The sequence below is a fragment of the Mobula hypostoma genome, chromosome 2 (assembly GCF_963921235.1).
Source record: "Mobula hypostoma chromosome 2, sMobHyp1.1, whole genome shotgun sequence".
In the NCBI taxonomy this organism is placed as follows: domain Eukaryota; kingdom Metazoa; phylum Chordata; class Chondrichthyes; order Myliobatiformes; family Myliobatidae; genus Mobula; species Mobula hypostoma.
The window spans coordinates 198551483-198565581 of NC_086098.1; the positions used below are offsets into that span (position 1 = coordinate 198551483).

General features: G+C 40.7%; 1 protein-coding gene across 4 annotated transcripts in view; it reads right to left on the reverse strand.

The window, feature by feature from the left end:
• Window positions 1-14099, reverse strand: part of LOC134342792 (uridine-cytidine kinase-like 1) — a 134870-nt gene that overhangs the window by 90744 nt on the left and 30027 nt on the right. For 2 of the 4 annotated variants that reach the window (XM_063041373.1, XM_063041374.1), the window contains exon 1: window positions 307-615. The exons of the other annotated variants lie outside the window; for them this stretch is intronic. In XM_063041373.1, the coding sequence (XP_062897443.1) occupies window positions 307-374 (68 nt within the window). In that variant the 5' untranslated portion in view covers window positions 375-615. Of the gene's footprint in view, window positions 1-306; window positions 616-14099 lie in introns of those variants that run through there. 4 annotated transcript variants of the gene reach the window in all.

Sequence of the window (14099 nt, forward strand, 5' to 3'; positions counted from 1 at the left end):
TCTCAGCTGTAACTCTGTAACAGTATCATAATACTCGTCATGCTTTAGATATCTTGTTTTCCAGTCGGAATCTAATTACATTGGCCCCATGCTTGTATCAGCCATCTCCGTCCCACCCACTCTCCTTCAGTAGAATATTTTATAAGACTTTTCCCACTGATGTAAAGACCCAGTGGAAACCCACTTCTTTTAATTTTTGATTAAAATTACAAGCTAGCACTAGTAAATTGCTGGTGCAGGCAGGGCCACTGGAAATTGCACTCGCGAAATAAAATAAAATGCAACTTAAATGAAAGAAATGCTTACCTCCCGTCCGACCTCAGAGACCAGCATCCAGATATCCTGGCACCAGAGTAAACAGGGAGAGAGCTCATACTAATTGGAACAGGGTTGCTTTCAGGAACTGTGCAGCTTTGCACTGTAGGCTGTGCACTGGTGTTTGGACTTTTATTTCATTGCTCAATTCCTACACGGAGGCAGGTTACTGGCTAGGACTTCCAGGAGCTTTATTTTGGATGTTGTGTGAAACTGGAAAATGAAACCAAGGAAGAAACTGAAACTGACTAGTTTTGTTTCTGGTAAAAAAAAGGAGTGAAAAGCAATGGCTCTCAATCTACTGCAGTGAAAACAGATAAGAGGATAATGTTTCCCAGAGATTAAGTTCATTACCTGATATTAATAGCAAACTCTTCATACAAGACCCTTGACACTCTGCCCATTTTGATGTAAGCAGTTATCTGCATATGACATTTGGCTGCAATGGGTCATTTGAGAAAGATATGTACTACAGCACAACTAAAATAAACAGACTGAATTTGTAGGATAATGCCTCAAATGTGCAGAATTTTTGCCATTTAATGTACACTTAGTGTTTAATCTCACACACAAACTGAAACAGTGAACCACCTGGGATGTTTTACTGCTTTGAGTCAGGCAATCCCTTTAGGAGCCTCTTGCACACAAAACTAAATTTATAGACACTCCACCTTGTAGCACAACACCTAATCATTCATCAGACTCTCATTTAGTGCCTTACATAACAAGAACACACTACACTGAAACCTTTGGCATTTAGTGATAAAATGACCTAGACACGGCAGCCGTGGTGTTGAAATATGTATGGAGCAGTACAGAGTTGTAATGCAAAATTGCTAGCTTTAGTCCTCAGCACTCTGTGAAACTGACAGCAGCATCTGACATCAGCATAGGTGCAGCTAAATGGGGAAATGTACAAATTCATGTCGGACGTGACGTGCTCCGCTACAAGGTACATTGTTGCTGGTTGTGACAATGCAGTAAGGACAGAACTGGGAATTAAAATGAACTTCAGGTTCTCTCCAGCCTTGTGTACCAGTCAAAAACTTAAAATGCTGCACCATGACAGGTCAAGTTACTGGAGACATATTGAGCTGTAATTCTTCCTACGTCACCCTCTGATGGTCATGAAAAATAATTTGATAGCTTCCACAGCAAAATTTTTATAAATTAAAATTCTCCCACAAGGGAATTACTTATCAGTCCTGATGGCATAGAACATTCTTTATGTTTACTAACAGTTCCATATAGAAAGATGAGCAATCCAGTGATCCATCATCAAGATCGGTGGCCATTCAGTCCCACAATGATGTGAAGGTGAATGTGTCACAGAATCATACTGCATAGAAACAGGCTACTTGGCTCTTTGAGTCTACAATAGCCACCAAACACCAATTTAGATGAATCCTATTTCATTCCCATATTTTATTCTCCCCACATCAGCTCCCACAGAATCTACCTCTCACCCACACACTAGTGATAATTTATAATGGCCAGTTAACCTTTGAGGTGTGAGACGTAACAGAAGCACTGGAAGGAAACAGGGAGAAAGTGCAAATTCTGCACAGTCAGCACTCAAAGTTAGGATTGAATCCGAGTTTTCTGAAGCTCTGAGGTATCAGTTCTATGGGTTACACCACCGTTCCCCTCCCAAAAAATGCAGGAAGCAATTCAGCTCATTCTTGATCCAGTCCCTTTACTGTGTGATGTCCTTGTATTCCATTCACAACTCATCAGCAAAACTCTGATCTCTGTCATGCAGGACAATGTAGGCAACATTCATCCATGGATTGATAGCACTCATGCAACAAAAATACCAGCCAGTGATCATCCCCAGCAACACAGAGTTTAATCAAGTCTCTTTGGCATTAACACCAAGTCCCCCAACAACAACATTCTACACATACAAAGGCCCTGTCCCCAAAATGCCCTGATGGCCTCTCACAGCTTGGCATCAAAACTCTTTAAATTACACTCAGTGCCATTTTATTAGATACGGGAGGTACCTAATAAAGTGGCCATTGAGTGCATTTCTGTATGTTTGTGGTCTTCTGCTTCTGTAGCTCATCCACTTCAAGGTTCGATGTGTTGTGCGTTCAGAGATTCTCTGGTACACACCACTGTTATAATGCATGGTTGATTGAGTTTCTGTTGGCTTCCTGCCAACTTGAACCAGTCTGGCCATTCTCAGGATTCAAGATTGTTTAGTGTCATTTCCAGCACACAAAAGTGTAAAAGAGAATGAAATAATTGTTACTCTGGATTTGATGTAGCACAAAAAGAACACAATAAGATAATGAACACAATAATAATAAAAAAAAATACATATAAATACAGTAGATTATATACATGGATTGAATGTATGTCTATAAAGTGACAAGAGTGTCTATACGTAAGGTGACTCAGACAGGAAATGATAAAGGATTGGTAGTGGGGGCTGTGGAGCAGTGGGTTAGTGGGTGAAGATGTTGATCAGGCTTACTGCTTTGGGAAAGTAACTGTTTTTGAGTCTGATAGTTGTGGTGTGGATGCTTTGTAGCCTCCTTCCTGATGGGAATGGGACAAACAATCTATGAACAGGGTGGATGGGACCTTTTATGATGTCACTGACCTTTTACTGGCACCTTTCTGTATCTATGTCCTTGACAGCAGGTAGGCTGGCGCTGGTGATGCATCAGGCAGTTTTGACTACCCATTGCAGAGTCTTTCTGTCCACTGGAGACCTCTCAAATTAACAGGGCAGTTTCTCCCACAGAACTGCCACTCACTAAACGTTTCTTTTTCCTGTTTTGCATCATTCTCTGTAAACTCTAGAGACTGTTGTGCATGAAAATTCCAGGAGAACAGGAGTTTCTGAGAAACTCAACCACTCTGTCTGGCACCACGGCCAAAGTCATTGAGATCACATTTCTTCCCCACTCTGATGTTTGGTCAGAACAACAACTGAATCTCTTGACCACGCCTGCATACTGTTATGCATTGAGTTGCTGCCACATGATTTGCTGATTAGATATTTACATTATCGAGCAGGTGTACTGGAGTACCTAATAAAGTAGCCACTGAGTGCATTTTCTGAAAAGAATGCAATAAACAAAGGTTTGAAAACTGTTTAAATATGTTTTTAAAAAGTAAAATAAAAGTTACCAAAATAAATGTACATGAAAATGCTTTAATGTGCTAAACATTCGACACACCAGCTGATCACAGGCTGGCTTTCTTGGCATGTGACTCATCTCCTAACACCACCAAGTCACATTATCAACCAAGTCCAGTCAGTGGTACAGTGAACTTTCTCTTTCTCTTGGATGCATACGGTTCCATCAGCATTCTAGAACATGAAACACTACAGCACAGTACAGGCTCCTCAGCGCAAAATGTTGTGCAGACCTTTTAACCTACGCCAAGATCAATCTAACCCTCCCTTCCTACGTAGACCACCACGTGCCTATCTAAGGGTTTCTTAAATGTTTCTAATGTATCTGCCTTTACCACCACCCTTGACAGGGCATTCCATGCATCTACCACTCCCTGTGTAAAAATCTTACTTCTGACATCTCCCTACGCTTTCCACCAATTGTCTTAAAATTATGCCCCCTTGTATTAGCCCATTTCATCCTGGGAGGAAAAAAGTCTGACTATCCACTTGATCTATGCCTCTCATCACTGTCCTAGTCAAATCAAACACTACATATTCACTCCCTTCACATGTGCACAGTGAGTAATATCTATACGAAGTGTTGCAGTTACTCACTTGGTACCTCCCACACCCAGGAAGGACAAAGGTCCTGAACACATGGGAACATCGATACTGCAGGCACCTTCACACCACCCTGACTAGGAAATGTATTGCCATTCTTCCACTGTCAGGCTGTGGTGGTGCGGGGGCAGGGGGGGTGGCTGTAATTTCCTACCCAGTATCAACATGGAAGGATCTTCACCAGGACTGCAATTAAAAGTTGTTCACCACAACCTACAATAAGGACAAAAAAATGACAACCAGATGGTGAGGATACAAATTGTAAAGTATTTGGGCAAAATTCTTTAAAGCAGATAGAGAATTGTAGAGAAAGGGGGTGGGAGCTAATTTACGGTGCCGGTGTTCAGCCTCACATTTATTTCCGTTAGGTATATAGCCACAGATTTAGCACAGAAACAGGCCCTTTTGTTCATTAGATCGATGCTGACCATGAAGTGCCCAACAATAATAATTCCATTTACCACCACTTGTTCTATAGCGCTCTATACAAGGCATTGGTGATATAATTTCTTGTCTTCGATGCTTCTTAAATGCAGTAGAAGTCCCAACCTCCAACACCACTCAGGGACTGCACTCCAGATTCTAACCTATACGATTAGATGGACTCATAAAAACAATGCCACACTGTCACTCTCCTATGACCTGTGGAAGAAAAGAATTCTTCCTTAGATCTTCTCCGAACCTAATCGTTTGCCTAAACCTATACCCTTCAGTTTAAGATCTCAACTATGGGGAATACATTCCTATTATTTACCACATCACTGCTTCATAATTTTGAATACATCTATCTGGTGTCCCCTCAGCATCTGCCATTATAAGGAGAAACCAGTATTTCAAAACTAAGATAGTCCATCCCCTACAACATCCTGGTGAATCTCTTTTGTATCAATTACGTCATTCCTATAGTGTGCCATTATGATTGTATACCGTACACCAGCTGAGGCCTACAAAGAATTTTATTAACTTCTACCATAACCTCTCATATTTAATGTTCCAGCTAATGTGAGCAAGTATCCCGTATGTGTTTGTCACCATCTCATCTACCTGGGATAATGCTATCAGGGATCCTTGTACAACATGCTCCCACTCTTCCTCAATTCTCCCTTAGGATCTACCATTCATTATACATGTTTTGCCTTTGGTTCTTCCAAAGTGCTCACCTTGCAACCATCAGAATTAAAATCCGTCAGACACTGCTCTGCCCATTTTACTAATGCAGAAATTATCCTGAAATCTAAGATTACGCACCCATTTCAATATTACCAATTTTTATGCCATCAGTAAATGTGTAAACCATACCTCCTACATTAGGGTTCCCACCTGTTTTTATGTCATTAACCAATACCATTAAAGCAAGTGTTCCGTGGACCCTAGGTTGGGAACATTCATATACAAAACTATGATGAATATCATAGCACCAATCCCTATGGTACACAATTAGTCATGGACTTAGAAAAGCAATTCCCCACCATTAAACTCCTATGACTCAGTCAATTTTGGATTGAGTTTGCCAACTTGTCTTGGATCCAATGGGCTCTAACCTTTTGGACCAGTTTTCCAAGTGGGTCTGGTCAAAGGTTTTGCTGAAATTCATATCGACTGCGTCAACTGTATTGTCCTCATTAATAACCATCTGTTAACTCTGGAAAAATTCAATCAAATTAGTCAGGCAGGGTTAATAGAATTATTCTGAAGACAGGTTGAAAATAAACAACCCAGCTCCAAAGTGCAGTGCCCAAATTCTGTACTGTTCTAGAGAGCTAATGCAGAGACATCTCACAAGCAGTAGAGGGCAGTCTGCCCTGCATGCCTGATTTTATTTGCAACAATTTAAATATTGAGCCAAGTTCTTTTTTTAAATGACTTTTGCTGGAACAACCTTTTTCAAGAGGTGGCCTTTGGTTTTCACTTCACCAATAACACGAGAAGTGTTTATTGCGAAAAGGAAATTACCTCCATTGATATCATTCTGCAACCACGGCATTGATAATTGTTATTACAGATATCTGTCGAGCTTAAATTGCATGCAAAAGAAATGGCAGTTGTAAGTTTGCCAACATATCGCACATGATTAGAACAGAAGGCAACCTTGTTTTAACAAAATACAACATTTTACCATTCAATTTCGAACTTGCATCAGGGCAATTGCTCACTACATTCCAGTTCAAAGGTGACGAGGCACTTCTATCCCAGAATTTTTTTTGCTGTATCACCGTTTCAAGTAAGGCAAAATTGGATTCCTGGCTGAAATCCAATTTTGCCTTACTTAAAAAGGTGATATAGCAAAAAGAAATGCTGAGATCCATATCCACTGGCTGGAACCCAAATCAAATTCTGAAGAAATTCTTTCTGTTTATCGCTCTGGATGTCCTGTTTGACTTGTTGAACGTATCCAGCACCTTCTCTTTTTTTTCATCCAAGTTAAGCCTGCCAGGATTAATTTGGTTATGTTGTTTACACTGGAGAGTAAAAGTCAGAAATAAACAGACGACAACTTCACTTCCTTCAGATTTTCTGACTTCATTGTTACATCGTGATCACTAATTTTCAGCAGAAGCTTCACAAACAGATGCACACAAGACAGAAATAGGTCATCCGGTCCACACAAAGCTCCTTTCACTTCTTCACCTAATCCTTTAAATCTTTAATTCCCTTCACCCTCTTCTTAATTGTATCAATACATCATCTTTCAACTACTCTGTGGAAGTGGGATCTACACTGTTTTGGTAAGGAATAATGCTATTGGATTAATTGGTGAACCTAATATATTTATGATGCTCAGTTTTGGCATACCTCACAATTCAAACATCTTTTCTAGGTCCCATCAAATCTTTTCATAATCTGAAAGAGCTCTTGCGAGCCACCCTTCCTCTTCTAAAGATTAAAGCCCAGCTAAACAAATCTTTCATGATATTTATAACCTCTCAACTCTGGTACCCTCATAGCACAATCTTTGGTGTCATCTGATTTGATGTTTTTTCCCCTCTTTCCTGTTCCTCTTCATATTTTGCATAATATGAAAATCAAAGCTCTCTACTAAACTAAATGTGTTCAATGATTCTATGCTCCACTAGAAAGGAACTCCAGTGAAAACAAAAAAGATAGGAGCAGCAGAAAACTTGTCCTGCCATTCAATATGATTACGAATGATCTCTGGCCTCAATTTATCTTCTGTGACAATTCTTCAATCTTTCAAAATTTTCTGACAGCCCACTTAAAAGCTTAAGATAATCTAGTCATTGTAGTTTCATTTTGCCTGGTATTAACTTGCATTGGTATTTTCAATGAGCTGTCAATATAGCACTAGATACCTTAACTCCCCCCACAGAGAGACTACTGAAGGACTTGGACAGATTAGGAGAAGGGGCGAGGAAATAGCAGATAGAATACAGTGCTGGGAAGTGTATGTCATGCACTTTATTAACAGAAATAAAAGGGTCGACTATTTTCTAGATGGAAAGAAAATAAAAAACACTGAGGTGCAAAAGGACTTGGGAGTTCTTATGCAGGATTTCCTGAAGGTTAATTTGCAGGTTCAGTCTGTGCTGAGGAAGGCAAATACAATGTTAGTATTCATTTCAAGAGGTCTAGAATATAAAAGCAAAGATGTAATGTTAAGACTTTATAAAAGTTTCACTGATCAGGCCTCACTTGGAGTATTGTGAGCAGTTTTGGCCCCCTTACCTTAGAAAGGATGTGCTGAAACTGGAGAAGGTTCAAAGGAGGTTCACGAAAATGATTCCAGGATTGAATGGCGTCATGTGAAGAGCGTTTGATGGCTCTGGGTCTATATTGACTAGAATTCAGGAGAATGAGGGATGACCTCATTGAAATCTATTGAATGGTGAAAGGCCTTGATAGAGTGGATGTGGAGAGGATCTTTCCTGTGGTGGGAGAGGACACAGCATCAGTATAGAGGGGCATCCTTTTAGGATGGAGATGAGGAGGAATTTCTTTAGCCAAAGAGTGGTGAATCTGTGGAATTCCTTACCACAGGCAGCTTTGGAGGCCAAGTCCTTATGTATATTTAAGGCAGAGGTTGATAGAGTCTTGGTTGGTCAGGGCATGAAGTGATACCGGGAGAAGGCAGGAGATTGGGGCTGAGAGGAAAATTGGAATAGCCATGATGAAACGGTGGAGCTGACTTGACAGGTCAAGTGGCCTAAATCTGCTCCTATATCTTGTGGTCTTATGATTAGGAGTTCGGATTAGGTGGAGATTAGAAGTTTGAGGAGACTTAGTACTTAGACTTACAGATGTACTGTGGAGAGCATTCTAACTGGTTGCGCCACTATCTGGTACAGAGGTGGCACTGCACAGAAGAATCGGAAGAAGCTGCAGTAAGTTGCAAACTCAGCCAGCTCCATCATGGGCACTAACTTCCCCAGCATCGAGGACATCTCCAAAAGGTGATGCCTCAAAAAGGCGGAATCCGTCATTAACGCTTAAGGGGATCATGAGGGGGATCTTCTTCACTCAGAGGGTGGTAAAAGTGTGAAATGAGCTGCCAGTGCAAGTGGTGAATGTGGGGTCAATTTCAACTTTTAAGAGAAATTTGGATAGATACAGGGATGGTAGGGGTATAGAGGGATATGTCCTGGAGTGCAGGTCAAAGGAACTTGGTAGATTAATAGTTCACCATATGGGTTAAAGAGCCTGTTTCATTGCTGTGGTGTTCTATGACTCTATGACTACTTCTGATTGGGCAATGGACCTATACACACTACTTCAGTTTTTTTTTTATTTTGCACTACATATTCAATTTAAATAAATTTCTATTGTATATATAGTAATTTATATTTTTATTATGTATTGCAATGTACTGCTGCCGCAAAAGAATTCCTAACATATGCCAATAGTATTAAATACGATTCAGATTTAGACTCTTACTTTCCCATAATCTTGATTTTTTTTAACCAAAAATGCACCAAGATAGAGGTACAGAAAACATTAAATGATCAATGTTTGATTATCAATATAATTAATGTTAATAATCCAGAAAATCTGCTAGGTCTAAACTACCAAAGCACAAGGGGTACTGGATTATTTGAGTTTTGGCAGAATATCTATCTGTAGCTTTCATACAAAAACCCCAATTGAAACTCCATTTACCAACAGTGTGGTTGAGTCAAAAGAATTGGATGGTATTACCTTCATACCATTGTAACTGAATGCACTCTGGATGTACATAGTTAAAACACGAGCTTTATGATGTAATTAAACCTGAATCTGATGATTCACTTAACTCAGCTCCATATTAACATTAAACTTTCCAGGCCTCTATCAGCAGAGACCCTTTTTTATTTCAAAAATAAACTTTATTCACAATACAAAATATACATTGGAAGAAACAGTGCAAAAAAAAGTTAAAGGTTAGCTTTATTTGTAACATGTACATCAAAACATACAGCAAAATGTGTTGTGTTACATCAAAGACCAACACAGATGGAAGCCGCCTACAATTGTTGCCATGCCTCTGGCGCCAGCATAACATGCCCACAACTGACTATCCCAACCTACAAGTCTTTGGAATTGAGAAGAAACCAGAGCACCTGGAAGAAACCCACGTAGTCATGGGGAGGACATACAGTGACAGGAATTGAACCTCGATCTTACACTTCGCACTGTAAAGCATTATGCTAACCGCTCCATTACCACGTTGCCCTTATTTTTACATGTATGGTCATTATAATCAGTGGTGCAACTTTTCTCCAACAGAATAACAAAAAAAAAGGTCCAATGCCACTAGTGTGGCCCTGTGAGTAAATGCACCTTTTTCCATTGTTCAAGTGGCTACCCTCTGAACTCAGCCCCTATAAGTGCATTAGAAGGACCTTAGACTTTGGCCACCCCCACAGTCTGAGCATTGGTTGCTCTGATCATCAGTGCGTTCCTCACCATGCACTCCTGCTGCCTGGATTGTGCCAGTTTCCAGCATTTCCCTACAGACATCTCACTGCGCTGGAAGATGAACAAGATTCAGGCCGACCAAACGGCCTCGTTCACTGAGTTCATGACCCTCCAGTGTGTGTTCCTGGGAACAACCTGTAGATAAGAGTCCTCTGTAATGCAGCTGCTGGGGATGAACCAGGACATGGACTCTTGCATCTGTCTCAACACCCTCTCAGCAAATCCAGTCTGCAAAGAAGTGGGCGACGGTCATTTACCCACCAGAGCTGACACTCAGGCAGCGTACACTGGGGGTGATGTCTTGTGTCAAAGAAGACTTACTGGGAGGGTCAGTCTCACCACCAGCCAACCAAAGCCTTGGTGCTTGTTGGTCAGATCTGATGATGAAGCATTCTGCTAGAAGGTTTGGACCATTTGCTCAGGGAACAAAGTCACAGAATCCATGGTGTCCCTGTTCCACAGTATCTGAAGTACATTCCATGCTGACCACTGCCTGATAGACTTGTGATCAAAGGCATTTGCTTGAAAGTACTCTTCCATAAAGGAGAAGTAGGTGTAGCAATGACCAGCTGCCAAGAACACGTGTGGTGTTAGACCCATCTTCTGCAACATCAAGAACAGGTAGGAACTCAGCACTTAGTGCCCAAGTACTTTGAGACCATTACACTGCCTGATGAAAGTGGTCATCAGGGCAATATTTGGTACACATTTGCTCCCATTGTCTGCAGACATCTGAATTGTGATCCTCAATCCCCAGATAAAATGGATGATGACTGAGTTAAAGAGATGGGAAACAAGTCCTACCTGTGGCAAGTACAGCAGTGATGGCAACCTATCATACCCAATGGCCCAATTCTTTTAACAGAAAGCATTTCCACAGACACAATTTTTGTTGGGCCTTCCTAGTCCCAATCTGTTCCAGCCAAATCTTGTTAAATGCCTCACCTTATCCAAATAAGATCCCTAACACCTTCAGGTAGATAGATCAGAACTGGACAGCTTTTAGTTTTTAAATATCAAAATAAAAATTATTCATAATAAAAATTTACAAGGATAAACAGTCAAAGCATTTTCATTCTTATATTCCAAGTCAATCTACCAATCTCCCAGCACATTCTGAAATCAGGATATCTAGTCTCTTGTCATTGACAGCCAGGCCCTTTTCAATATCGATGGAGGGGAAATGTGAGAAGTCACCTGATCTCCTTCAAAGAACTATTGATCCCCACCATTCAACACATCTACAAGGAGCACTGCCACAAGAAAACAGCATCTATCAAGGACCCCCACCATCCAGGCCATACTCTCTTCTCATTGCTATCATCAGGAAGAAGGCACAGGTCCCACACTATCTGATTCAGATAGTTATTATCCTTCAACCATCTGACTCCTGAACCAGCATGGATAACTTCACTGACCTCAACACTGAACTGATTCACATCCTATGGACTCACTTTCAAGCACTCTACAATTCATGTTATTTCCTTTTTTTTTACATTAGGTTTTCCGTATTTGCTCAGTTTGTCTTCTTTTGCACATTGGTTGTCTGTCAGTCTTTGTGCAGTTTTTCACTGATTTTGTTGAATTTCTTTGTTCTACTGTGAATGCCCACAAGAACATGAATCTTAGGGTAGTATATGTGACATATATGTACTTTGAAAATAAATTTACATTGAATTTTGAGTACTGAACTCTTTACTGAAAAAAAGATCTAAACACTCATTCAGGGAAAGAGATGGCATGGAGAAAAGCAAGCATAAATTCTGAATAAATCAGCAATTGGGTAAACATCCTTATTTACCTGATCAATATTTTAGTTGATTTTGAAATTATATGGAGAACTTAGCAGGTTCATTGCTTTTGCAAATGACCTTTATACAGTAATTCCAACGCATGTGAAAGGATTTCATTTAAAGTTTACAAACTTTCATTTCTTAATTTTTAATTAATATTACATTACACATTAATATTTAATAAATCCTGAATAAATGAAAAATGAATGTTTAAAGTTATCTGATTTCTATACAATGAACCAATCCATGAACAAAACGTCACTACTTTTTCTCTCCTTAATATATAATTAATTTATATTGTCTGACGTTATGTGTTTTACTGATATTTGCAGTAAAAGTTTAATTATATATGGGTAAAAACTGTAAATTTCAGTCTTGATGCTCTTGATAATGTTGTTACAAGAAGGCTTGGTTATTCTGGGCTTTCTTTCCCAGGTCATGAGAAGGATGAATGCAGAAATAAGGTGCACTGTATTTGTCCAACACTCAAGTTGATTCTGCACCCAAACATTCTACTAGAAAGGCTGATAAGGCAATTGTATGCCTCTCAAACCGAGATAGCCAGGATCTTCTACCCACAAATAGCAGACATCCCACCTCTCCCGGAAGCTCCCAGAGTCTCCCGCATATTGATAGTGGCTCCCTGATGCCCGGAAATTATATACAATATCCCGGAAATTGATTTTTTTGAGAGGGAGAGGGAAAGCGAGCATCCTGATTGGACTCTCTTCGTGCTAAGAGTGGTCCCCAACCACCGGGCCGCAAGGAACCAATAAGATTTGGCGATATGAAACGATATGAGTCAGCTGCACCTTTCCTCATTCCCTGTTGAACTTGAACGCACGCGAGGTCATTACCCACCGTCATCCATGTCAGCGCGGGAAGAAGATCAACTCCTCGAGCTTGCAAATGACGGTGGGCTGAAAAGTATGTTTGACATAACATCTCTGCTGGCATTCTGAATCAAAGTCAAGGCTGAATATCCTGAGATAGCCACGGAAGCACTGAAAACGTTGCTTCCATTTCCAACATCATATCTCTGCGAAGTGGGGTTTTCTGCAATGAATGCAACGAAAACTAAATTGCGGAATAGACTGAACATAAGGAACCCCCTTCGAGTATCGCTGTCTCCCATCACCCCTCGATGGGACCGTCTTGTTGCAGGGAAACAAGCCCAGGGCTCCCACTGATTCAGCAATATTGGTGTGTTGCAATGATTTTATATGTACATACGAGGAAAATATGCGCTGTGTGTTTAATATCCAAACGTTACTTAAAATGTTATGATGCTATTGACTTATAAGTGACTTATAATTGACTTATTACAATATCCATGCGAGGAAAATACGCGCTGTGTGTTTAATATTAAATTTGTTAGATAAACCCTTTTAGAAAAGAAATTGAGTGTATTAGCCACTTATAAGTGACTTATAGTTGACTTAACACCTATATTCCGGTCGTGATTAACACCCCTCCCTCGCAACCCCCCCCCCCACCGGTCGGCCGGCCCGCAAGAATATAGTCAATATTAAACCGATCCGCGGTGCAATAAAGTTTGGGGACCCCTGAAAAGTAGACCTATCAGTTTTCTCTGTGGGCAGGCTTTACAGTCGATCTCAAAAATAATGACAGTGTTGCTCACTGCACTGTTTGCAACAGTGACTTTTCTATTGCCCATGGTGGGTTAAAATGTAAAAGACATGTTGAGGTGAGTTTAACAGGTGTCATTCATTCATTAGCATAGCTAACGTTATTTAAACTGGCTGGCTGGTTGCTAAGGAGCTACGCTAGGATGTCCTACGTGATAGAAACATAGAAACATAGAAAATAGGTGCAGGAGTAGGCCATTCGGCCCTTCGAGCCTGCACCGCCATTTATTATGATCATGGCTGATCATCCAACTCAGAACCCAGCCTTCCCTCCATACCCCGTGACCCCTGTAGCCACAAGGGCCATATCTAACTTCCTTTTAAACATAGCTAATGAACTGGCCTCAACAGTTTGCTGTGGCAGAGAATTCCACAGATTCACCACTCTCTGTGTGAAGAAGTTTTTCCTAACCTCGGTCCTAAAAGGCTTCCCCTCTATCCTCAAACTGTGACCCCTCGTTCTAGACCTCCCCAACATCGGGAACAATCTTCCCGCATCTAGCCTGTCCAATCCCTTTAGGATCTTATACGTTTCAATCAGATCCCCCCTCAATCTTCTAAATTCCAACGAGTACAAGCCCAGTTCATCCAGTCTTTCTTCATATGAAAGACCTGCCATCCCAGGAATCAATCTGGTGAACCTTCTTTGTACTCCCTCTATGGCAAGGATGTCTT